Genomic DNA, 27388 nt, shown 5'->3' with positions numbered 1-27388 from the left:
CAGGCTGATGGAATCCACTGTCCTGTTCCGCTGCCTCCCCCACCCCCATTCCTCCTTTGTTGCTGGAAGATCTTTGAGTAGAACTGCTGGCTGACTTGCTTTGCTGGAGGTGAGATGCTCAGCTTCTGAGCAGCTGGAAGTGGGTATTTCCTTTTTTTTTGTAGAAGATACCACTTCTCATAGGGAGCCACCAATGTAGCATGAATCCAGGTTTTACTTTCTCTACCTTCTTACTCTGAAATGGGGCCTTTTATTCAGTAGGTGTAGCTCATTTTCTGTGTGGGGAAAAGTCAGTTTTCTGTAGAATGTTCAGCACTTTGGTCTGCTCACCTTAAAAAAACAAAAAAACAAAAAACCAAACCCACAAAACTCAGTTACTCAAGAGAACACCTTAGACAGCGTCAGGGAAAAAAAGGTAGCTTCACTTTTTCTCTATTGAAAAAGTGGATTTTCTCATGTTTTAATGTTCCTGTATTTTTAAAAACTGTACATAACCTGTAGCTGACTAAACACCATGGCTACGAACTGCTGCCCCGGCCCTGCAAGCAGTGTAATTATGTTGCTTCCAAGCGATAAGCCAAGGCAATTCCCAGATTGCTGAGATGCCTGGAAGCGCTGACCCTGGGGCACTGCTGCTATGCGGGATGGCCGCGGCCTGCGCTGCTGTGCGGGCCTGTCACGTGCGGACCGACTGCAGGAAGCTTTGATGCAGCCGTGCTAAGAATGCTTTTGCTGACTGATAGGCACTTCGGCTACCGGCTGTGAACAAAGCTGGCTCTCATTCCCTGCTTCTGGCCCCCATTTTCTGTAACAATGCTTCTTTCCTGCTGGTTGCTGCGCAGCTCTCATCTAGGCCCAGCTGTTGACTCGTCTCCAGTTAAATTGTATTCTTCTTAGTTTTCACTTCAGAAATGGTCATGTGTGAGAGTTTTGGTTTGTGTGGTTTGGTTAGAGCTGCTGCAAGCAAGCAGTCTGCAGAAGTTGGTGTGGTGTTTTAAAGAGTGCGAGGATTAGGGGAGGGAGAGGATTAGAAAACAATGGTCTTCTATTTGTGATGACCAATATGGTGAGTAGCGGTTTGCTGCAACGGAGCGTGCATCGTGGAGAAGTTAGAGATCTAGTGTCGTGTCTTGAATTGCGAGGAAGAACAGGAAGCTGGTAAGTAAACTATCTTTTGTGCATGATGCTGAACGACTGTTGTGTACAGTAACTGTACTGCCAGTACCTCCTTCAGTGTGAGAAGTAGGGCTTGGGCACGAATAGGAAACTAAACTGACTTGATTTCCTTGTTTAATCTCTTTACCTTTTATTTAGTTATATTAACAGTTGATAGTGATTCTTGCAAGTCAGGCACTGAAAGTGGAAAAATAATTTGAAAATGAGCAACTCTAATTCCAGTAGCCTGACTAAAATGTTACAAGGATAAACTGCTTTCTGAATTCACTTAGAGAATCCTGCTGCTGCTGCAGTTAAGGTTGCTGCATACTCACCTGAACTGGAAGTCTAATCCAAACCAGCCTATACAGTAAGAAGCAGAGTAGTCCATTAATAACAAAGAGCAAAGTTTACCAACTTGCAACTTAACCTTTGACTCTACTGATTGTGTTTATATTGAATGTAATCTCTTGGTTGCTTGCACCTTGATTCTAAGCCTGTTCAAGATTGAGTTCGGTAGGTTTGGATTAAACAACAATAATAATTTTCTGCCGAGAAATAGAAACCGTTCAAAGATTTTGTTGATATCATCAAGCTTTATGTCATTTTTAGAGTTGAGCCTTGTGTGCAGCCTGCCATCGTTGTCTGCTTGGAGGGCTGGCGGTGAATACAGGTGTTCCCTTACTTCTACTGTATTTCTAGTATCTTTCTAGGGCTTTACCTGGAAAGAAAACTTCTCCCCATTCTTGTATTCAACCAACCCGAAGCTGTGTGGTATGATTAATTTCTGCCTTTTTTTATTGCATTGTAGTACAGTTGGAAGAGTATAATTTTTAGGATGAATAGAAAGAAATTTTATTAATCACAGTCTGGAAAGTGAAACAAGATTCTATTATGAATGAGTTTAGAAAGATTTGAAATAAGTGGTGCTTTTTGTTAATTTATTAATAACTAGATGATTAGTAAAAGCATTTAAAATGCAGGCTGTCTTTGCTCTGATAATTACGAAAGTATAATTCAAAAATAAGTAATTGCTGGTCTGGAAGAACAGAAAACAGATCAGTTTTTTGCAAAATAATCCAATGTGTTACAGCCAGAATGTAATTCTGGGAATTCACTTAGAAAATTGTTTGGTTTTCTTATTTAATTCTCTGATGCTTCAATGCAGATTCGATGCACTGTTGCCATTAGTGACAGTGTGGTTGTCTGACATTGTAATGTGACAATTGGTGGGCCTCTGCCCTGGGAGATTTAATGCCTGTCAAATAGTTTGATTAGCTTAAATGTACTTTTTTTCCTAGCTTGGATTTTAACTTAGTTGTTTCCCATGTTCCAGTGTGATTCTGAAATTGCACTGTAAGTATCTCCTTATCTTATAATGCAGTAAATAAAGTAGATCTTATCCAATGGAGTGTTTTGTTTGTTTTCCTTTTGAGAGGAGTGATTATTTTTTTTTTCTGAAAGGAAGCATTGGCAAAGATGGCGAAAGCGTGCTGCAGCAAAAAGAGAGATGTGACATACTGATCTTCCTTGCCTCCCATCCTTGGCTGACTTCCGAATGTTCTACTCCATGTCACTACAATTATTTAAAAAGTTATTTTTTTATGCTTTTCTTTCCTATTTATTTCCCTTCTCAGTTTATTAAGATGAGCCAGCTGACTGAAGGAGTCAGACAGAGCAGCACAAGTGCCAAAAAAGGATATACAATAACATACATCAAGTACATGCACTCCTTCAGAGTGCTGATTGCAAAGACAATAGAGCCAAGAGCCAAGGCTAGTCTGAGCTAAAGCCTCACTGGGGCTTTAGCCTGCATACAGAGCTTTTGGGCTTGTAACCTAACATTGGCTTAGGCTTCTGGCCTCCCAGTGGTCTTTTCAGTGCCTCTGATGCTCATTAGCACATCAGCATGGTAGGCTGAAACATCCATTTCTCTGGGGATTTTTTTGTAGGGGTGTTTTTTGTCTTCTGAAGGATGTGTGATACTGGCTGTGGATTTGAAGCTTGTTAAGTCCATGTACCACAGTTTGAACTGAGATCTGTTGCAGAATGGCAGCATGTTACATACATTGGTGTAGAAGTGAATTACCTCAGGTGAGAGGTGATGGGCACTTGTCCTTGACTTGAGCACAACCTGGGACTTGGCTGCAGGGTGGCAATTGTTTACCCCTGGCTTGTGGACTGTTCTCAGTAGTAAGGCTTCAGAAGACAGGTAATCAATGTTACTTTACTCTTATTTGTCCCACTTCTGGTGTTTTACAGTGTGTTAGCAGGAAGACTGCAGTATAATAATTGCTGTGGTTCTTCACTGTGTTAAGAAATTCAGGGTGGGGCCTCGATGCAACTTCTGTTTTCTAAATGCTTTAAAAATAGGTAGGAGAATAAGAGGTAATATGAACAAATATTTTTCTTTAAATCATTTCTATTTGAGTATTGTAACAAAAAGGAAGTCCTTTTCGAGGAGTCTCTGTAAGTGATGTGGTTCTACAAAAGGTGGCTGATGTAACTTCATGGTAGTGGAACAATGCTTCCTTCCCTGTATCTAAGCAGTCTACTGCCTCATGCTCTGAATCATACTTGTCTGGCTACATGGTGAGCCACTTCATCTTATTAGCTCAGCAAAAGGCTGATCGCTTGTTTTTTTTTCCTGGGTTTTAGGGAGCTGAATGGCTGCCTGGAATGTCCTGAGAAATGTAGGACTTCTTGTTACGCTGGTCAGCTGTTAGGGCAGTTAACTTCTGTTTTGTACAACAACCACTGTGTTCATTTTGTGTCTGAAGATTGTTTGATGAGGCGTTTTTTCCTGTAGATCAGTTCCTTTTCCTAGTAGTTTGGTTCCAATTGTGTTTTTCTAACCTCAGTATAGCTCTGATGTCTTGAGCAAGAGCTACAGGTGTTGGCCTAGTGACTAATCCTGTATTGTTTGTAAGAAGTAGCAGGACTGAAACAGTAGTATTTCTCAAATCAGCTGTTTCTTTACTGATTTCCAGTCACATACTCAGATTTTCTTGAAGACTCTGATCACAGCTTCCGGGACACTAAAAAAGGATGTTACACAATAGAGCTTTATAAAATTCCCCTTCTGGTTTTGTTCTGATTTATCTGCTCTTGAGTTATGGGAGATAACAAGGCGGATGGCCTGCCTGTGTAACAGAGTTATTGTGCTCTCCTACTGACGTTTGTCTGCAAGTGTGCAGACAAGAGAAAAGCTAACTTTGCTGTACTATCAGTGGTTTAAGAAGTTTGGAATAAAACCCTCGGCGTTATAGATAGGAGGTGGAGTTTTCATAGCCAGCTGTGTAAAAATAAATTAAAATTAAGAAAGAAAACTTGGATGAGGGACACAGAAGGACAGTTTTCCTTCAGTGGGAGGAAGGAGCTAGGCCAGCTGATTCTATCCTGACTTGGATGATAGAATTTTAAGATTTTAAACCTTTCTCTTGAAAGGTTGTACCTAAATTGGGCTGTCATTTGATATCCACATTTGTAAATCATGATGATACTGAAGCTCTTTTCTACCCTCCCCCCAGTTTAATCTTTTAAGTTCTTTTATCCTAATATAGGGGAAATGTTATCACATTGCCTGTGTACGTGGCCATTTTCTTCTTTAGAGCCTCTCATATGGGAGGAAAAAAAAAATCATGGAATTTTTGCAGAATCATCAACTTCTCAAATAGTTTCAAAAGCCCTCACTATTTTTTCTTCAAGCTGTGGCCTCTGATATGACTTTCCATTACATTGGCTCATCAAACAGACTTGTCTGGTGTTCTGAAGCTAACTCTTAAGGTTTCCTGCTCATCCAAGAAGAATGTTTGGTGGATGGTTTTTCCCTTAAGTTTAGCTGATTTTGCAGGTTTCTAGGTGATTCAGTTGCTTCCTTCCCCATTCTGTTTCTTGCAGTTGTGTAACTTGAGAGCTTTTGGAGCAACGGTTGAATGAACTGTGGCTGTAACCTAGGATAAACAGGTAATTGGCCAAAATTATACAGGCATTTGGCCAAAAGTATGCAGGCATTTCAGCTTTGACTAAGAGCTTATCCAGTTTCTTCTCCAGTTGGTTGGATAAACAGCTAGAATGTCACTTATGCCTTTTCACTTCGAAAAATGTGCTGAGTAAACTAAATAAACATCTGCCCATTAAGCACAGATGGGAAGGGCTTGCCAAGAGGTGGTTTCAACGGGTAGCACGTCTGAGTAGGTATGTGTAGACTTTATTTTCAGTCTGTTTGTGAAGTTCATGCTCTGAAATACACTACATGCTTGTCATCATCTTTGCTGTCATCTGTCTGGCAACTGAGGAGTATTCTTTATGAAATGATGATTACCTCGGGAATCTGTGTGGGAAGCTGCTGTGTCTCTTAAATACAAAGCTTATCTGCCTCTGTTATTTATTGCCTGTTTGATTACTATTTCAAAGTAAGGTTGAAGCTGTGATATCCAGTATTACTTGCGTGGGTATGACTCTGGAGTGATTTTTTGGGGGGGATTTCTCACTTGATGAGTCTTACCTGTGCAAAATCACAGATTTAAATAAAAGAAATAAAAGTATTTAAATGTAAATAGTTCTTTTCATCTGTGCACTTATAAAAGGTGTTAAGCTACTCGAGGAGATGATTTCAGTGATGCTTCTGTATTAGATACCTTGGTAGATAACTTCACAGGATGAGAATGAAGCTACTCTTTCAAGCAGGTACAGATCAGCCTTCTTTTGTAAACTGTATCAGTAGTTCTCATAGGTAAGACTGATGCTATTGCTGTCTTAAAAATGGTGCTGTGAGACCACTGTAGTTAAACTCTAACAAGAACTCTCCTAAAAATGCTTTTATTTGCTGTTTGACCTGCTGACAGAAGGCTTCATGTGTTAGAATGCTGATATGTCTAGATTTCCCTTTTTGGAAGTTGTGAGGGATGTTATTTACAGAGCTTTATTTTCATTTCTGTAATCTTCAGTAATTTGGGGTGGTTTTTGTTGAGAGTGTGTAGGAAGTACAAACTCCCCTTCCTCCTTCATAATTCTGAAAATGAGTCTGAGGAAGCCAAACCATTTGTGAGTAGTTCTTCTCATGATGTTGGATGCTTCTTTTCTCGGACTGGTCATGGCTTACCTAAATATGCTTGTGTTCTCACATTTTTATCCTGTGCTGAAGTAGACTAATATTTTGGTGTGAGGGGAAAAAAAGGACAACCCAAACTCTTACCTGTGTCGTGAAACAAATGTCAGTTAAGAGTTGAAAAGTACTGTACAGCAAAGGAGAAATAAGCTTACTGCTTTATCTTGCACGCTTTCCTATAATATTTAAAGTTTGCTTTTAAGAAAAAATGACAGCACTGTGCTATGTATATGCAAACTGATATATGCTCCTGGAGACATAATGTGTTCACTATTTCTGACACAGAGTTCTTTAGAAATCACGTCTAGACAGCTAAAATGTGTCTTCAGTTTGCTTGCTGTGTAGTTGCAAGATGTAAAGCAGAAGTGGAACAGGAGAAGAGCTTTGAAGTATACTTGTTCTGTTTTGTCTTGTAAGAAAGTTCTTTTAATAACAACAAAAATCATGCAGCGGTCCTGAAACTGTTGCTGATTTATGAAGGCTCAGAAAAGATGTGCTGTCACAGAAATGACCTTCTGGATGCTTGACTTTCAGATACCAAAGACATGGGCTGCTGTTGGTGAGGAAGACCTGAGGGCAGGAGGGTGGCAAGTTGCTCTGCAAGATGTTTAGCCCCATAATAGTGATGTGATATGCACCTCAAGAGTTACAGGGCTGAGTTGAGAATGGGGGGGTTTAGAAATGCTATGTTCACGTGTGGAAGTTGAGTGGAGCTGCTTTCTGTGCCACAAAGAGCAAGGAGTGCTGGCATGTGGAGGGGTGAGCTGAAGGCTGTGTAAACCTGATCCTTTTTTGGTTTGCAAACCAGAATGTCATGCTGATATAATTTTGATTCTTGTGGTTTTGAAGTTGAAGTGGAAACTGAACTTTCTGAAAGGGGGAATTTTATCCTTGCTTGATACCTCACAAATCCAAAGCCCTTCATTTTTAAATACGGTTCCCGGTAGTTACAGATGCACTTACGGCAGAAAGAAGCACAGCACATATTTTAAAGTAGCTCTAATCATTTCAGCCCATGTAATTTATTGCCTAATTGGGAATGTGCATTCCAGAGTGGTGATGAAGGGGCGCGATGCAGTTTTGATGAATATAATCCTGTGCTCTTTATATAGTCTGATTTACTGTGCAGATGCTGGAATTGTGGGAAGAGAAGTTACAGTGCTGTGTGTTTAAAGCAGCTGTGGGGAGGAGACAGCGTTTTGTTTCACTTCTGTATTTATATCAAAGTGGTCACAAAGATATTTTAATTTTGAGGTTAGCTTTTGGTTTCTGGTGGTTTCGAGTACCTCAGGCTTAAAGCATGTGAGATTTTAAAGCAATTTAAACGATGAATTGAGATCTAATATTTGTTATCACCTTAAATGCTCAATTTGGGAAAAGGAAGATGAAGTTTAAACTGCAGCACAAAGACCTCGGAGCTCTATCTCATAGCAAATTTTCTGCTATTTCCTTACTTACGAAGCTTTCTGAACTCGTGTGATGAGTGTTACATAAAATTTGGTGTGTTAATTGAACTGCAGTGGTCAAAGTAACTGACATGCTACCAAATGGCACTTATGGAGAGGGTGGGTTTCTGTCTGATTTCAAGTGTGCTGTTTTGCCTCGAGTGTGTAAGTCAGAGTGCTGCAAGGCAGTTCTGACCTGGTCAGCAAAGAATGCTGCCGAGTTAATTCCCTGCTCCCTTTCCCTGCTTTGATGTGCAAATAGGAAAGAAAACAGTAGCTCTGAATCTGTGGGGTGGGATGGGAAGAGGCACCACGGTTATGTATGTCTGAATACACTCAGAGTTTAATTTGAAGCCTGTGTAAAGCCTGTTGTCCGCAAATTGCAGTTATTTTCTTCTAGAAACTGTAGCCAATGTCTCTTCTAACCGGGTTGAGTTAGGAAATGACTGGGGTGTTCTTTGGCCTGGCCTTCCTGACGGCCCCTGGATTGTTAGGGTGGGAGTATGGATGCAGTCAGCAAGGAAGAAATCCAAAACCAAAAATCCAAGAGCGTGCTGCTGTTGAAAAGGCTTGCTTTATTTTTCATCTGAAGTTTTAATATATGGCAATTTGCATCCAATTTTTTTTTTTTTTGAGATCTGCAAATTGGAAAAGGTTGTAAACCAGTGGTATAGGGAAAGGCAAGGCTGGGATCACGGCCAGCAGAAAATCAGGGGAGGATTATAATCAGGCAGCTGTTTGCACTGGGTGGTAGCTGAGGCCTGCATTCATTGCCTCTTGCTTGCTCCTGGCTCCCCAGTGGGATTGGTTTTGCTGCTGTTTATTCCTACCACAGCTTCTCATCACCTTAGAAAGGTGTTTCTGGCTTGGTTGTGGTGACATGGGTGTTCCTGCTGCTGTTGCGTGTTGCTGGAAGGGGAGGGAGAGAAACATGTGGAAACGTTTTCCTGGTTCTTCCTTGCTTGTGGAGCTGCTGGTATTTTTCTCTTGTGCTTGTTAGGGGCTGTGATGTCTGAACAGATGGAAGCAATGATTGTTACTTTTTTTTTTTTATGGGGAGATAATGAACTGGAAGGTGGAAAAATGTGTGTGTATATTTTCCATAAAAACGTGTTTGTGAAACTTTGATAACAAATCCTGTTTATCTTTCTGAAGGGAAACACCCATATTTTTCAAACTCCTATGTATAGTTATGTTTAAGTTTGGAAACAAACGTGCAATAAACATGGTAGGACTGGATGTGAAGAAACTGTCTTACTAGCTACAAAGCATGTCCTGCCCCTCATAAAGCAGTTGGTGCTATGGCAATGGCTGCAGGTGCACGCTGCTACATGTGTGCTGTGCTATGTCTCTTCTGTGTTTGTGGTTGACAAATAACTCACCAGAGCAGGCTTCCATTTCTCTTCTTGTTAGTTTCTCTGCCTGCCTGCTCCTTCTGTGCTCAGGAAAACTGCCAGCCCCTTGGCTCCTTGATTCGGTTCAGTTAGCTTTGCAAACAGAGGAGAGCCTGCCCTGAAAATGTGAGCAGCACTGAGCTGAGGTTGCTGCTGCTGCTCCCAGCCCTTTGTGTTGGTGAGCAGCAGCCCATGGGTGCTGTTCCAATTCTGCTGGTTCTGGTGGGACAGGTTGCTTATACCCAGTGGCTGCTGTGCCTTGCTCTGCAGCAGCGTTGGGTGCCCACTCACTGGATTCACACAGGACCCATCTGCCCCTTCCCCAGGTATGTTGTAGCTGAACTTGTACAGTCACTTCCATTTATTTTTCCTTCGTTAGTAGCTGATAACTTTAATTGATTTGTTCTGCAGACACTAAACAAAAAGGACTAGTAAAAGATAAGCACTTAAGCTGCAGCAATAAGCTGCTTGTGGGGCTGGAGTTCATCTGTGGGTCCGCAGCTACGCAGCACAGCACGATGGCTTGCTGGAAATGTTGTAAGGACTCTCCTCTAAATTTGAATGCTGGTAGCATGCATCAGTACTGCTTTGACTTTTTTTTTTTACCTTACATGTCTCTTAACTTGCAGCACTACCTGCTTTTGAGTTCAATCACTGCTGTATTTTAGTTTCATAACCAGATGTAAGGATAATTGCAGCATGTATGTTTTTTCTTCAGTTAATAGGATGTGTTTTCTGAAAAACCTCCTTTTTATAGCTAGCAGATTGGTTTGTATGGCTAGAGATGGAGCAGCAGTAATGGCGAAAGGTATCACTGGAGAGCACTAGATTGTGTCTGCTTAAGCCAGGTAACTCTTCCCCTTTTGCAGGGAACATGTTTTGGAAAACTGGGAAAGGAATACTTGTGATACAATGAAGTAATGCAAAAGTGAGCTTTTACAGTAGGATGGGAATACTCTTGTGTTCTGCACTTTCCATGCATGCTGATAAGAAAGTGCAGTTAGGTTGTCCTTGCTGACAGCTGAGCAAGCTGTGCCGATGTGAACTTGTGTGCACAGGCAGGGTGTTGCTGTGCTGCTCTCATTCTCATCCCTTCTCTCTCATTGACCTCTCATACTTTTTTTTTCTCCTCATCATTAATTTAAAGGACAAGAACAAAAAACTGCTTTTCTCCCTGTTTTGTACCTTTTAAACCAAACAGTTTGTTATTACTGTCTCCTTATTACGAAGTCACTAACAACCTTTAACTTGCCCTAATATTTAACACTACTTGCTGTCTCCTCTTTTTTTCAAGTCCTGTGTTTCTGTGTCCTTGGCTCTTCATTTACTTCCTTTGAATGTGCAAAGATAATGTAAGCTTAGAATTACAGTGTGTGCTGCAGATGCTTTAGTAACTGTGTGGCTGCTGAAATTGAATCTTCTTAACTGACCCCCAAAATTGGTGTGCAGAGAAACCATCTGTATGCCTGGCTGTCACAAGTAGGGGAGGGCACTTAACCCGAAGCTTTGTAATAGTGATATGTGATGTTCAGAGGAAGAAACTTAGTATGTGTTTAAGGAAAAATTAACATATGTCTCATTTCATGTGTGTTGTTGTCCGGCTTTTGAAGGTAGCATGGCATCTGTAAGTTGAAGTATCATGCAAACCTCTTAAATGTATGTTTGGTCTGAGTGATGCCAAAAAGCTTTGAGCAGTATGTTGGAAAAGGACTGACTGTGTCTTTGGGGGGTACAGTTGCCTCTCCAGAGGCTCTCATTTAACAGATCTTCAGAGTGTAGCAGCTGAAGTGGATGTTTACCTGGTGCAGTGTGTGGTAACTGAGTAATGATCTTCTGGAGGAGAAGCAAGGTCACAGCCTTCTTGCTTACAGTGAAATTCTTGAGCATTGACTGCTGCTCTGATCTCCAGCTGCATGTTTGCAACTTCTGGTAGCCATATCTCACACTTGTATGCACTTTATCTTTTCATTTTGAATTAAAAAGCAATATTCAGGTACGTGAAGCTGATTCAAGTTTCCTAAATAAAACTGAAATAGTATGATTAAGTTTTCTTGCATAATGATGAGACAAACTGATAAGGAGCCAACTCAGGTAGAAGCAGCTACATGTGGCTGTGTATCATGCAGAAACATAACAAGGGAGCAGAGGGTAGGGTTATTTCTGAGCATGGAAACTAGTTGCAGGGCAAGGTGTGCTGCTAAAGCAGTTATTTGTGCTAAAAAGGTGCTTCTCAGCCTGTGCCTGAAGATGCAAAGAGTTAAAACATTAGATGGTGTTTCTTGAGGATCTTGTCTTTGAACTGAAGAAATTCACATCTGAACTGAAGCTGATCTCTGAAGAGAAAATGAACGCTTTCAGCAATATATGAAGACTGTATCCTAGTTTCTTTGGATCTTTGTCCTAATAATGCTGACTTCAGTAGTATAATGGAGAAATTACTTAAAGGCAAAAAAAAAGAACAAAAAAAAAACCCAACCCTATCTGTGGCAGTGGCATTATCACTCCTTCTGAACACAAAGCCAAGGCAATAAGCTGTATTTCATATTTCTCTTCTGTTGTGATGTTGGTTTTATTTTGCTAGTGTACTAGCCTGGAAGTCATGGTCTTTGAAATGCTGCTTGCCAGCACTTGGGAGTTTGTGATTGTACATGATTTCATTGCCAGCTGGAAAGCAAAATGGAAAGAAGCAAAATAAATGAGGATCCCAAATTCGAAAGCATTTTTCCCACGCCTTAGAGATCATAGAACTAGTAAGCTTTCCTTAGCTGATGGCAGATACTCTTAACAGGGCGTTTGAGTGTTGCTCTTCAGCACCTGAAGTGTAACCTGACCTATGATCATTGAGGTGTAGTTTGTTGGGGTCTTTATGTTCTTCTGGTTTGTTTTGCCTTACTACGGATTTCCTGAATGCCAGTGTTCAGCTGTTCTGGAATAACAGCATTCAGCAAGCCTATGACATAAAAACTTCTATAAATACTGGAATATAACTGGATTATAATCCAGTTTTGATTCTTTTTTTTTTTTTAATTTTCCTTCCATCAAAATGTGTTTTCCCCCCTAGCTTCTGCATATTTTTGTCATTTGAGGGTTTCTAGGATGTCTGAAAACTTTTGGAAGTAGAGTCTGCTGACTTAAGCGTTGCCTCTGTGAGCAACCATAGCCAAGGAGACCCATGGCTGAGCAGAGAGCTGCGTGAGGTTTGGCCTGAGAGGCCATTCTGAGAAAGGGAGTCTTGCTTGCTTCTGGATGCAGGCAGCAAGCTCCAGCAGTATGCAGCTTGCTGTGCCTGTCCTGCCTCTGATCACCCTCCTCTCTGAGTACACAAGCTCTAGACCTTGTCTCCCAGTGCTTGAAATAACTTAGGTACCAATTTAGAGCTCAATGGCTCTGGAGTAGCCTGGAGAGTAGATATGTAAGATATACACCATCTCACAAAGAGTATGTAAGAAAAAACTTTGGTTTTTAATTGATAAAATCAATCTGATAGTAAGGTTCTATCCTCTTTGCACTGGTTGCAGTGAAAAGGGATTTTTAATTAACTGAGGCCTTTGTGGTATCCGCATAAGACAATTGAAACAAAGCTGTTGGAGTATATGGTGGTTATAGTGTAAGTAGTAAGGACAAAGGTGAGTGTCTGCAGGAAGTCCTCTTGGTTGGTGCTGGAAACAGTGCACTGCTCCAAGTATGTGCTGAGAGATGGTGTGTTTGGGGGGAAATGACCTCTTCATTTTCTGTTCTAGACTGGCTGAGGAAGATACAGTTTCCTTCTGTGGACTTCCTCAGGAAGCCATTGTTTGGGCTATTGGCTTTAGGGTATAGATAACTTTTTTTTTTAACTGAATGATGAATATAATCCAGTAGTATTCAAACAAACCTGCAGAAATTCTTACAACAGCTCCAAATGCTAGTTGTTGTGGTACAGGCTTTATTTCTTGTTCCCTGAAGTGCAGTCAATCAAAATGGATTGATTCTGCGTTTCACCTCTAGAATTCTGTTTAACCTCAGAAGTTGACTTCTCCAAAAAATAATTCTGAGTATTAATTTTTGAAACCAAATAGAAAAACTGATTTTTCCCATCATTTGATGCAGTCTATCAGCGCTTCATTCTTTTTTTTTTTTTTTTCCCCCAGTATCTCAAATCAGGAAATAGTTTCTCAATAGTTACTCAATAGTAACTGTGACCTTTTCTTCTAGGACAATTAGAAATGGTTTTGCAAGTCAGTGTTTTATTGGAAGTAAAGGTAGACAGAAGCTACAACATAATGCTGTAAGATTGGAGTGATGATGCTCTGCATGTAATGTGTCAAAACTTGTTCATAATTGAGCAAATTATCACTAAACTTAGTCCATCGTTCTTGGCACAGTTAACTTCACTTGCAAAAGCAGTTCAGGTGAAGTAAGAACGATGGTTCTTCTTGTAAGCTCCTTTAAACTTGTGGAGAAACTTGGAAAGTTTCTTCTGGCTCTGATTGCAAAAGCACATGGGAGCTTTATTTCAGTATAGCCTCTTATAGGTGCAGAAGTCTGAAGAAGTGAGTGTTACAGGGAAGAAACTTCACCACAGGAACCTTGCATTATATTTAAGCATGAGATACTAGCTGCTCTAGCTGTGAATTGCATCTTTCCAAATGTGAACTTGAACAATCTTCTGCAGCCTGCAGGTAGCTCTGGTGCTGCTGCTGATCACAGCTTTTCCAGCTGCAGGAGTGGCAAAGTGAGCAATGCTGTTCCAGAAGCATGGCAGCACTGGCAATCAGCAAAGCTTTTATTCCTTGATGGTGCTTGGAGGAAAAATCTTGATGCATAAGTACAGAATTACTCATTTGGGAAAACTGTATTGCGTGTGTATTCATGTAGCCAGAAATGCACAAAGAAAAGTTGTATGACAAAGGCATATTTAAAAAAAAAAAAAAGCACAGAGGGACAAAGTGGGGGTGGAGGGGAAGGTCAGGGGAAGAAAACACCAACCTTAGAACAGTAGCAAAGAAATGTGATGGATAGGGGTGCAAAAAGAAGTCGTACCTTGTGAAGGGCTTAAAGCCCACAAAGGGAGCTTCATGGAAAGATGTTTAATTAGATGACTTTATATCTCAAAGCAATACCAAAGATCAAGAACTTCAATTATTTGCATATTGATGAGTTGCAATCTCACGTATATCTAAAAACAAACAGAAAAGACAGATTCAGGAGCCATCTACAGAACTGGTGGTGCTACTAACAGTTTACATAAAGGTGATTCAGATGAGCGTAAGGAAATTTTGATTTAGTAAAACAAGTTTAAAGTAAACTATTCTTTTTAATGCTAAAGTCATGATAACTATCCTTCCCTTCCAGTTTCTCTTAGAGAACCACAGCCAATATAGATGAAATGTGAGTCCACAGATTTATCTGGCCTCTTGCATTACAAAAATTCTTAATGGTTTCTGTTGAGTTACTCCAGCCCTAGATTGTAGCATCTCATTGTCATATTCCTGGTTTCTAGGGGTGTGTATTTGCTTTCCTGCTGATTCACCTCATTTTCCCCAAATCAATATTGGTAATGTCTTGAATACCATGTTGGCAGCAGCATGCAGCAGCGCTGGCGCCATCACTGCTAACTTATCACTGTCTGCCCCCACCTCTTAATTAATAGCTGCCTTTTCTACAGACTTGGGAATTACCTATATCCTCACAAGAGGTGTGAAACTCAAATATTCCATATAGCATTAGCATACCCACAGTGTGGGTCAGGTCTAAGAGCAGCATCTCAACGGATACCTTGGCTGATGGAGAGCAGCAAGAGCTAGTTTTTCTGCCTCAGCTGTCAGTGCCTGGTGGGGTGAGCACTTCAGTGAGTCTTCAGACTTCTCAGTCTTCTATGAGTGAAGGCAGTTCCTCACAGATGAGAAGCAAACTCACTTAAGCAGTTTGTGTTAAAGCCAGCAACTCACCTCAGGCTGCCTTTGAACTGTTTTAACTGCTTTGGATTGGACTGTTTGGGCATGCAGAAAGAATGAAAGTAGCATATTACTTGGTTTGCTATCTGACTAATGGATATTTGATGTTTCCAACTCTTGTGAATTTGAAATGAATGTAGTAGCAAAATCTGGAGAGGCAGTAGCAGTAGACGAAGAGATTATTTTCGTGAAAAACGAAGTAGAATGGAAGTGGAAGGACTGAACTACAGAAAGGAAACCAATTGGCAAGAAAAGTTAGAAATGGTAGCTCAGTCAGTAGATGTAACCAATGAGCACCCTGGCTGCTTTGAGAAAGAAAGGTGGATTAAGTTGTGTGGTAGCAAGTGAAGTTTGGGGGTTTGCTTTGTTTTGCTGTGAGGTATGGAGTCTTAGTTCTGAGAAACACGTTGAGTAGACCGGTTTAATTTTTCTTATTTATTATAAATTTTCCAGCTTGTCTCATATCTTTCCCACTTCAGCATTACCAGTTCTCCCAGCTCCAGCAGGAGCAGTGCTTAGCTGGATAACTGGGTGTTATCAGCCTTTGCCATATCCAGGAGCAGGCGCTGTGTTTGAGCTGTGCCTTTGGGTGCCCTGCTCCAAAAACAAGCAGCAGCTGCTGGCAGGCCTGGAGCCGTGCTGCCTGTTAGCCCTGTGGCTCAAGCTGACCTGTAGGCAGGTGCTCCGACTGCAAGCCGAGGGGTGTGACGTGCCTGGGACAGGTGTGGTTAGTGAGCTCTTGGGTTCATTTCTCTGCTAACTGGACTAACCTGATGCAAGTAGGGCTGCCTATTTTGGTTAAAGTGTCTATTGCAACTTGTACAGTCTGTTCTTGTACTCCTGATTCACCTTTTTCATAATAGGAGTTATTTAAAAACTTCTCCTGGAAGTTTACGCGCAGAGATAATTCTTCATTTGTTGAGATGTTTAGCCTGAGAAACACTTGCCAAAGCTAGGACAGAATGAGAGCATCACAAACGGGGAAGGAAATCAGTATTCATTAACCGTTTAGCAAGTGGAACGTTCTATTTTGTTTCAAAGATGGCACTGTTTGTGAAAGTTGTTACTGTGCTGAAATTGATCAGATGTGTTTTTAAAATACTTAACTGGAAGGAAAGAATCTAATCTGGGGCTTCAGTTGTGTTAATTTCTAATGCAGGGGAGTACCCTGTGCTGAGTGACAGAACTGGTGGAAGGAGGTGTTTGCCAATTAAGTGGCACCAAAGCTTTTAGGAGAAGTGAACCCTGAAAGAGAAATGAGCTGTAATGTAACACATCCAAACAGTTGAAATTGGAGCACAAAATGCAGAGAGGAAAAAGACCTACAGCTTTCTGGGGTCATGAGAAGAACTCGCTTGTTAAATGTAGTTGCAAATTCTGGTGTTAGAGAAGTGGATTAAGTTTTCATAGGTATTCATTGTGGGACTAAATGTTTCTGATGCAGTTCTCTGTAATTATATACGACTGGATGAAAAGTTAGGAACATTTTTGTTGTAATGACTGTGTTACTGTAATGATGGCTGTGTTTTTTAAAAATATGCTTCTTTCTGATTGGCTTCAGAGATGTTTCTGCTGTGGATCTGTGCTTTAGTTAGTGGATTGTTTACTTGTGACAGGGAGGATATGGAGCAAAGCGTGGGGCGCTGCCTATGGAAAGGCAGAGACTGGCAGCAGGAGAGTTGTTGCTGTTTGCTGTGTATTTCCTGCTGCCTCTCCTCATTTTCAAGGCTTTGACTCTTCCATTTTTAACTCCTCGAGCCCATTTTCCCCTTTTCCAAATGTTTTTTTGTGGCACATTTAGCGCGTCTGCTCTTGTAAACAGAAATACAAGTATGTAAACATTGCCATTATGTTACTGTTTAATCCTGTTCCTTTTCTGAGACCTCGTTTATTTCTGTGGTACTATGGTGTTGAGTAAAGAAATTAGTGTACACTGAACTGCAGTCTGTTAAGCGACCTGTAAGCATAACACAATTGCGTGGGTACTGTGATCTGCAGAGCTGGGTGCTCATGGAGAGTTGATGGTGATCTGCCTGCACATACAGAACATGCAAAAGGCAGAATGTTCAAGAAGTGTCAAGTGTGAAAGTTAGTGCGTTATACTTGTGGTCATAGTGGGAAACTGAAAGTGGGCATTGGACCTTACTGTGTGCTTAAGGAGCAATCTAGAGAGACTGTGTTACAGGTTTCTTGTAGTTCTTTCCTTTAAGCTTACTTAGGTCCAAAGCTAGTGACATATATAATGATCAGAAATTTCATATCTGATAAGTTCTACTCCCTGAATTCCCCCCTGACCAAGAGCACAGGAAGTTCAGATGTGACATATAAGGGTGGGAAGTATCTAACAAGTGAGCCAACTCTTCTGTTACTGTGCAATATGAATATTAATGGTCATTTTGAGTGCAAGTCCATATTTGTGACACTATGCACTTTTTACATCATTCACTGTATGCTGTATGGTGAAGTCTGATCTTTGTTTTCTCTCTTTCCTTAGAGTGCAACAATGGAAGAAACAGCTATATGGGAACAACACACGGTGACTCTTCACAGGGTAAGCTAATACAATTGGTTGTGTGTGCCTAACTCAGGATGCTGGTAGGCTTTGAAAACAATAGGAAAAAGCCAGATGTCAGGAAGTGAAAGAAAAGGAAACTGTCCTATCCCTTTGTTTAAATTTAGAAGTGTTGTAAAAGCTGTGTGGCAGTAGTTCTATTTCATCTGTTTGTTTCAGTTTAAGTTTCTAAGATGAGCCTGCCTACAAACACTTCTGCACATAACTAAAAGTAGTTGGAACCAAAGGGTTCATGCGTTAAAGATTGTACAGAAACCACACGGATTGTTTTGCAGTTTGAGTTGCAAAGGCTTATAGCAGTGTAGTTGAGTACAACTAAATGTATTCAAAACTGTCTAATTTGATTATCATTTCTTTAAGTCAGTGTTGAAAATAGTGATTAGATTATCAGAATATTCACTTTAAACAAATGTGTAGTAGGGATCAGTGAATGGAGACAATTGCTACATTTATAGTTGTTTCTTATTTGAGCTACATTTAAACTGCATCAGTTTCTGATGTAGCTACCATAAAGCTGTACAAGAGAAGCAATTACTAAATAAGTAAAAATGATAACATGCACACTACTTTTCTAGGTGATTCTTCAAGTTTACAACACTTAGCAGGCCAGAAAGTTTTTTAACAAATATTGTTATTTCTGAAAGTAATTGCCCCTGTTATTTTCTTCTGCAAGCTGTACGGTCATACTGTGAAACTTTTTAAACATGACTTTTTTTTTTTATCTTACTGTTGGTTAAAATAGTGCTGGTGTTATTTAGAAATGAAAAATCCTATAGCAGTACAAAACTGGGTGGTAGATTTAATGATAGCTCAGTTTTTCTGGAAAGAGATGTTATTCTCATTAATCTAAGTGATAACTTTAATGAAACACGAAAGTGAGTTCAGTCAGTGTACAAAGGAATAATGAAACGCTGTGGTAGGTTTTATCTGGCAAATGTTAAACAAATAGAAAGTTAGAATTTATTCTCAGCACTGTGAAGAGTTTTTTCAGGGTATTTGACTGCTTATTTGTTTGCTAAACTTTAGACTTTCTTGTGACATTCTTATAGTGCTAGATTATCAAGTAAATAAGGTTATTTCTGCTTAGTTCTAAGGAAAGAAATGCTACCAAATTTGTTGCATTCTCACATGTTGAAGTTAGCAGAATTGGAATAGTCTCAAAACAACACTGTAAGAGTGGTTGTGGAGTATTTCTGTGCGAGTTCATCTGTTGCCTTCTGCTGAGCTATGGAACTGCTGGACACAGTCCATTGTCTGCCATGCATTGTCTGCCATGTAATGCATTTTGAAGAGCTGAACTTGCTTTCTTTAAAAAGAGATGCTGAAAAGTCACTGTGATTTTTATTTAGGCTTAGCTGAGGGCAGTGAGCTGGCTACAACTAATGGACTGGCACTAAACTTCTGAACTCATAGAGTAGCTGCAAGTTAGGCATCACAGTATTGGCTTCCTGTGGTGTTTTTTTTTTTTGTTTTGTTTTGTTTTTTGTGCTGTTATTAATTTTATTTTTGGTATGCCTGCAAAGCTCTTTTACCTTTTAGTTTATTTGGGCAATATTTGTCCTGGAACTGAAGTAGACAGATCACTGGAAAAACCTGGTTGAGAATAAAACTTTGGTAAGTTCACTTGGTAGAGGAAGAGAAATGCAGAGATGTCAGCACAGTGGTGAGCAGATCTTTGGTGCCTTTTCCCAGGGCCCAAAGGAAGCTACTGCAATGTGGCTTTTTGTTCAATTCAATTAGCTATTGTTAAACTTTTTTGAATAAAAACTTACTAGAAGGGATGACCTCTGCTATAATTGCCAGCTTTGAAAACAGAAGGAAAATTCAAGTGGCTTAAGTAATATGTATGTGTGTGTTAGCAAAGGTACATAGAATGTTCCTGACTTTGTTTTTTGATGTTCTAAGAGTCATTTTTGTTCTGTTGGTATTTCCAGCTCTGACAGGTTTTTGTTTTAAGTCTCTGTTGTTCTCTGGTATAACTCCATTGCTGCTGTCTGTAGTGGAGTTGTATTCCTTTAACTCTTATTGTGCTCTGTAAGGGTAGACAAAATGTAACACAAAAATCAATTTCAGTAGTAACCAAAGGCATTTCAGAAGTGTTATATACTTTAAAAGGATATGCATCTTGTTTTTTGAGGGGGATGTTTTGGTCGGTAATGGGCCTTTAAAAAGGGTGGATGATGCTGGATAGTCTTTGAAGGATAAGACTTAGAAAAGAGAAAAGAGTGTTTTATGGAGGTAGGAAGTTCTTGCTGAAAAATGAGTCTTTTCTCACTTCCTCTTGCAGGGTTTCTTATTACCTTTGCTTTCAAGAGATGTCATTACAAATTAGGGACAGAGTGTTCCTAATCCCAGTAGTTGCAGACATGATATGTTTGATTTTAAACTATTTTTGGTCCATCTGTTTCAGATATCTTACAGAGCCTGTAACAGCATAGAGGAGATCTGACTGCTGGTATTTAACATGGCACTTTGTGAATTCCAGCACCGTAGTCAAAAGATGTATTACAAACTTCTTTAGGGGAGAGAAAGCAGCTTGAACTTAAAAACCAATTTTTTTCTTCCATTTCTTTACTACACTTGTAACTTTGTGGGCTGTTATATGGCTCTTAAGAGACTGAGCCGGGCTCAGATTCAGTTAAAGCTTTCCAGTGACTGCAGTTACTTTTACTGAGAGATTTATATTTTTATATTCTTAACTGTAAGTGATTCTGAGGAAGGACTGTGCACTTCATGTTTGAAGTGGGATTTTTTTTCATCCTTGGAACTGAAGTATTGAAGTATTAGATGAGCTTCTTAACCTAGTAAAATAAAAATCATGTGTGTACATTCCTTTCTGCTTCTCCCCATGCGGCCTTACTGTGGGAGCAGAGCAGCACAGCCCTTCCTTGTGTTGCTGTTATGGCATCTGATGGGAGTTTTTGAAGTGGCACATTACAAGTAAATAAAAGGCAGCTTTAGCAAGATGCGTGTTTATATCTTATAACCCATAGTGATCATCTGGCTATTTCTGTCTATGAATTTGGAGATTTTTTTTTAAGAACTATGTTTTACAGAGTTTTACAGCTCTCAGTGCAGTTCAGTTTGTTGCTCTAGGTTGATGTTAGGCAGTGGGATGAAATGAGAAACACTAGGCAAAAGGTTATGGGAAGCTTTATTTATTTGAGCTCGTACGTTTTCACAAAACAAAACCTGAATTTTTTTGCTTTCCAATTTGGGTTGTTTCTTAAGCCTTCGTTTTCATATTGCTAGACAGCTTTTCTCAGAGTGGTACTCTTTTTTTTTTTTTTTTGACTACTTCCAGCATATGAGACTGCATTGTTTCAGGCTTGATGAGAAGGACACTGTAACAGTGAAGCATGAAACTTGTCTTTTTGCTTTTTTTGATTTGGTTTGCGGATCTCCTCTAACAAAAACAGAATGATAAGCAACAGGATAGGCTTACAGTGAGTTTCTGTGTTTCTGAATTCAAGTGATGATTCTATTTCTTTTCATGAGTGGAGAAGGTGTTTTTTTTTTTGTATGTATCTTTATGGATTAAGGAAAGGTAGATCTTTTTCATTTAAATGAAGTTTGACATAAATGTTTTCATCTCTCGTTTGCCTCCCTCTTCCCACCCAAGTACAGTGCAAACTGCATTCTGTTTCTTATGGTATTGGAAAACTGAAAGAAGGAACAGTAGCATGAGAAATGTTTCCTTTGCAAATGTTACTGTTTTGGAAAGTTCCTTGTTGCGTGTTTTCATAGGCTGTTATATATATTTTCTTTGAGAACTATTTAAAATTGAATTAAAAACCTGACCTGCAGCTCTGGTCCTAAGTGATCATTATGAGCCTTTATCCTGTCCTCCTGCATGGCACAGAGTTTCACTTAGGGATTCTTGAATCTTAGCCATGATTTCTGGTTGATCTGGCTGGAATGTGTTTGAAAAGATGTTCAGCCTTCCTTGAAGGAAGTTAAGTATGTATAAAAAGAAAGCTGTAAGGTATGCCCCTACACAATATTAAATAACCTTATTTTAAAAGTGTATTTCTTACTCTAATGTTTTTAATAGGCTTCTTTTGCTTTGCATTGTTTGGTTTGTTAATCCTTCTTCCAAAAAGCTGTATTTCTCTCCACGTTTTCCACAGTAATGTGAATTGTTACCATATGAGTAATATTAAGTAAAATTGCTTCTCTTGCTGCATTACAGGCCCCTGGATTTGGATTTGGTATTGCAATATCTGGAGGAAGAGATAATCCTCACTTTCAGAGCGGTGAGACCTCAATAGTTATTTCTGATGTGCTGAAAGGAGGCCCAGCAGAAGGACTTCTACAGTAAGTGCCAAAATACAGCTGCATTCTAATTTGGGGCATTTGTCTTTTTGGTGGTTGCTTAACCTCCTAATTGTTTGGCTCTTAAGCTATCAATAACTCTTTATATAGTAGGTCTGTAGTGTGTGTTATTTGTTCAGGGAAGCTCAGCCCTCGTTGTTTTTTCCTTGATCAAGTATTTAAAATCCACATTCCAATATTTTTTTTTTCTTTCAGAGAAAATGACCGTGTTGCAATGGTTAATGGAGTTTCAATGGATAATGTTGAGCATGCATTTGCTGTTCAGCAGCTGAGGAAAAGTGGGAAGAATGCCAAAATTGTAAGTGAATGTCCACAGATTTAAGTATGCTTAAATTCAGAAGTTACAGAGCAGAAGTAAAATGGTGTAGTTTCTGCTGATATACATGCAGATACATACATGATACAGAGTACTTGCATAATACCTACCTGGAAGATGCTTCAGGTTTAAGGGATGATAATGACATGGTTATCACATGAGTCACCCAAAATGTTCTATCTTAAAGTATGAACAATCATTTGGTTTGCTAACCAAACAATGATGTTTGGTTAGCGTGGCAATAAATAGTAAAGATTTTTTTCTCTTTGTAGTAAAGTTGTCCTCAGGTTGCCAAAAGTTCTATTCTTGGCTTTGTTTAATGCTTCTTTTCTTTACCAAGTGCTTTTTTTTATCAAGTTTTTCACTGGCACTGTATGCTAAAGATCCGCACCTATTATTCATGCACAAATGTAGTTCTTAGTCTCAGCAAACAGCATGCCAAAGTAAAGTATAATTACCTTAATTTCTATAATTTTGTAGGCTTATTCAAAGTGCCTGGCTGACTTTTGAGCTTAGCAAAACAGATGATCACTTCTCTAGAAGTTTGAGTACTTTTTTTACATTTTGGAAAAAGTATAAATCACATTTGACTTCTTAATTTAGGAAAATGGGCTTTAGGGGCTTGTAGAAAATCTTTAGTGCTGGCAGATTTCAAGTGCTCTAATGTGCTTTAGCAAGATTGCACAAAATTGTGTCATGTCTTGCACTTGTGGGTTTAGCAACTGTTTAAAGCTTAGAAAAGAAAACATTATAGTGAGCTTTGCAGAGGGTTTTGGAACCTAAATGTGTGTGGTAGCGTTCAGTATTTACGTGTTGTTTGGCCATAGACATAAGTGTTTTTTATATCTATATGGAGAAAATCAATGGCAGAACTTCTGTGTATATCTGTATTTGCTACATGGTAGGGAATGAAATCCTGGAGACATCGGGTTTTATTCTGGAAATGGCTATCTGTGTTAGTGCAAACTGACTTTGAACTTTTGTCAGGAATGTTCCCTTGTTTATGTAGGCCACAGAAACAGCTTTAATATTGGCAGGCTTCAAAGGTAAAGAGAGTTACAGTCAGTAACATGCTTGAGTATACAATAGATTACATGTTAGTAAAAAAGTTTTTAGCAGTGCCAGTGACTGACTGGTGGGTTTAAGGAAAGAGAGGGCATTCAAATATGCAAAAGAATAGTGCTGCAAAGGCTGCCACAGAATCACAGAATGGCCAGGGTTGGAAGGGACCTCAAGGATCATGAATCTCCAACCCCCCTGCCACATGCAGGGCCACCAACCTCCTCATTTAATACCAGACCAGGCTACCCAGGGCCCCATCCAACCTGGCCTTGAACACCTCCAGGGATGGGGCATCCACAGCCTCTCTGGGCAGCTGTTCCAGCACCTCACCGCTCTCTCTGTAAAGAATTTCCCCCTGACATCCAACCTGAATCTTTCCTCCCTCAACTTAAAACCATTTGCCCTCATCCTGCAGTTATCTACCCTTTCAAAGAGTTGATTCCCTTCCTGTTTGTAGACTCCTGTCATTACTACCTTTTTCCTCCTAGTGTAGAAGAAAATAACTAATATATTTTAGTAGATGACTAAATCAACTGTTTTTCTTGTTTCGTTGTTTGGTGGTTTTTTTTAAAGGGGAAAGTTTCTAGTAATCTGTATTGATAGGTCTCCTCTATTAGCTGGATAGAATTTCATGACAAGAATGCAGGAATTCAGAGCATTCACAAGTATTTTTTTTTAATTTGACTTCTTGACAGTTGTTCAGTACACTGTTTGCATTAAGTAGCATGGAATCTTTTACACCTGAAAGGCAAATCCTGTACATCAGTTTTGGGACTGGGCTTCTTACTTGGCTCTAAAATCACTTCTCCAAGAAAGGAAGTATTGAGCTGTGATTGTCTCATTTTTTTTTATCCTGGAATAAGGTATATAGACTAGAGTTTTAAGGGTTTATTTAGACCAAAGTAGGTCTGTGTGATCCTGGATACAAAACCGTGAAAGATCTTACTTGGAGTTCATTGGTAATCATCTTCCATTATGGGCTCATTGCTTTTTTTTTTTTTCCAGACCAAACAGGTTCTCAAGAGACTTTGTTAGAGAGTTTGTTCTGAGGCTTATGTCTTTGTAGTGATAATCTTGCCTCATGTGCCCATTTCTTTGCATCAATATTCTTCAGTAGACTTAGCTGGTAATGTTTTTCTGTAGATTTAGGCTGTATATGTAGCATCATAGAATATCCTGAATTGGAAGGAACTCACAGGGATTACTGAGTCCAACTCCTTGCTCCACATAGGGCTTCATTTCTGTGTAGTCCCGTGTCTGAGAGCAGTGTCTGAACTCTTTGAACTTTGGCAGCTTGCTGCTGTTACCACTGCCCTGGGCAGCCTGTTTCTGGGCCTGGTCACACTATGGTGAAGAATTCTTAACAGAATCACAGAATTGTAGGGATTGGAAGGGACCTCCAGAGATCATCGAGTCCAACCCCCCTGCCAAAGCAGGTTCCCAACACCAGATCACACAAGTAGGCGTCCAGGCAGGTCTCAAATATCTCCAGAGAAGGAGACTCCACAACCCCCCTGGGCAGCTTGTTCCAGTGCTCCGTCACCCTCACCATAAAGAAGTTCTTGCGCACATTTGTGTGGAACTTCCTATTCTCCAGTTTCTGGCCATTTCCCCTTGTCCTGTCTCCACACACTCTTCCTGTTATATACTGTGTGATCATCTCCTGATGCATCTCAGTGCCATTGACAGTCAACTTCCTAAGCCCATCTATCTTGTAGTTATTACTAGGCTTTGCATGGTAACTAACAGACGTCACCTTCACAGAATAGTTTGGATCAATTGCTAGAAATGGCAGGATGAGATGTCTGGAAAATGTCTGTTTTGTAACTGCTACATAGATCTGTTCTGGTAAAGGCTGACTAGACATCCTATGCTTCATTTGTATGCCAGGTGTTATGACTATCACTTTGATTCTTCAGGTCTTGTGTAACTTTCCCCTTGTGTAAAGGATTCCCTTTGTTATGAACTTGTAACGATCGAACAGTGATCAAGGGATGAGTGATCAAAAGGGATTTTCACCAGTCTCGCTGGGTTAGCAGTCAACATACAGAATATTCCTTCCCTGGTGGATCCTCAACTAGTTTTCAAGGGGAAGTTTATTTTAATAAACAGGAATGTATGTATAAAGGTTTCCAATAACATACTGGAAGTGTTTTCTCTATCTCATCTAGGTTGTCCATTACAATAAGGAAACTATTTGTGTAAGTGATGAGTTGAAATGGAGATGGATGAAAGCTAAAAGCAGTAGTTGGTTTTGGCCTCTTTGGGAAGGAGCTTGCATCATATATTTAATTGCTGTTGTGAAAGAGCAACTAATTTAATTTTAGCGTTAATTTCATGTTGACTTCAAAACTATGGGTAAAGAATCATTAACAACTCCTTACTTAGTATTCTCTAAATTTAATGAAGTAGAGGTCTGTTGAATCTGTTCCATAGCTGCTGATTATCGCTTGAGGAAAATTCACAGTCCATCTTTATTGCTAAAAGGTTTTCTGTTCCTAGAAGCGCAACAGAAACCCACTGATAAAGATAAAACCACGCACACGTAAAACAAACAAGAACAGTTTGTGTATCAACACAACTAAGTGGTACATGAGACGTGATTAAAATGCAGCCAAAGCTATTAGCTATTGGTTTGTTGTAGACTATCCGAAGAATGAAGAAAATTCAGATTCCAGTAGCTCGACAGGAGCCTGAGCCAGTGTCTGAAAATGAGGATGATAGCTATGATGAAGAGATACGGGATCCAAGATCCAGCCGTGGTGCTTCCAGTGCCAACAGAAGGCATGAGAAGAGCTGGGTACGAGACCGAAGTGCAAGCAGAGAAAGAAGCTTATCACCAAGATCTGACAGAAGATCAGTTACTTCCAGTCAGCCTGCAAAACCTACCAAAGTAACGTTGGTGAAATCAAGGAAAAATGAAGGTAACTTGCACAGAATTCTATTGCTAGGACCTTTGCCTATTTTTAAAGGCCGACTACATCAATCGGTGGTAAAGGCTTTGTGAACTTTATGAAGGGAGTTGTTTCAGTTCATTGGCCAGTTTTACAAGTAGCTAGTCAAAGAACTGAAAATTGCTGCTGCATTTCCAGTGGTATTTTTCATGTTCCAATATATATGAGCTTAATCAGGGGGTGAGTATTTTGTAAATAAATTCCATTTATATGTCTGACATGTGATAGTGGCTGCATGCTTTATACATATTTCAGTTAAGTCTTCCTTGTTCCTCCTCTTTGAAAGAAGGAAAAATTGTTTGGTAGTATATATACTGAGCTACTAAAAATGAGTACAGCAGTGAGTACAGACATAGTCGGGAGAGGAGTTGTGTAACAGTAAATACATAGAGAAATTCCATTGTAGGCTTTCGTGTAGTATGTTCACTCTTTTGTGTTTTTAGTTTAAATCTTCTGTAAAGCAGTGCTGTAAGTCTTTAGATCTTTAGACTCTTTTTTTTGAACTGTAACTTCATCATTTTTCTTTTTTTTTTTTATTTTCTTTTGTTATGAAGAATATGGTCTACGGTTGGCAAGCCACATATTTGTAAAAGAAATATCACAGGATAGCCTTGCAGCAAGAGATGGCAATATTCAGGAAGGAGATGTTGTTCTGAAGGTACAGTAAATTGTGGTGGTGGTTGTCCAAAGGAAAAAATCTTTGATAATCGTTTGTAGAACCAACTTTCTCTTTATGTTCTAATTATAGTTAGTAATGTGAGTAAATAACTTATTTCAAGGATCAATAAATCTAACTATCCTATTTAAAAAAAAAAAAAAGTCATAAAACATGTTTTTTTGTTGAGTATTATTCCACAGTACTGACTTGGTCAAACAATGCTTATGTAACTAAAGAACCTCACTTCAAATGCATAATTAAAAAATAAAGTGCTTGGAGTGGTATGAGATTCTGGACCTAGATGCATAGCTACACCATATAGTGTCATGCAGTGTGGAGCAACACAGAGACTTACCTTCAGGTTAAATATGATTTTTATTAAGAAGGAAAAAAACAGTTGAGATGCACAGCAATTTTTATCTTAAAAAAAAAAAAAAATTGTTAATAATGT

General features: G+C 39.6%; 1 protein-coding gene across 12 annotated transcripts in view; it reads left to right on the top strand.

Annotated features, from left to right (window-relative positions):
• TJP1 (tight junction protein 1) overlaps positions 1–27388 on the top strand; it is a 190454-nt gene that overhangs the window by 127583 nt on the left and 35483 nt on the right. For 9 of the 12 annotated variants that reach the window (XR_016470325.1, XM_090148774.1, XM_090148766.1 and 6 more), the window contains 5 exons: positions 17535–17591; positions 21805–21929; positions 22143–22245; positions 25970–26249; positions 26834–26937. Coding sequence is in view for 11 of the 12 variants with exons in the window: in XM_090148774.1 (XP_090004900.1) it covers positions 17535–17591; positions 21805–21929; positions 22143–22245; positions 25970–26249; positions 26834–26937 (669 nt within the window). In the remaining variant the exon portion in view is untranslated. The other 3 variants (XM_090148772.1, XM_090148773.1, XM_090148770.1) reach the window with 3 other exon arrangements.

Source organism: Phasianus colchicus, chromosome 12 (genome assembly GCF_987193195.1).
Source record: "Phasianus colchicus chromosome 12, bPhaCol1.hap1.1, whole genome shotgun sequence".
NCBI lineage: Eukaryota > Metazoa > Chordata > Aves > Galliformes > Phasianidae > Phasianus > Phasianus colchicus.
The sequence above is the reverse complement of the archived record's forward strand: the minus strand, read 5'-3'. Positions and strand labels throughout refer to the sequence as shown.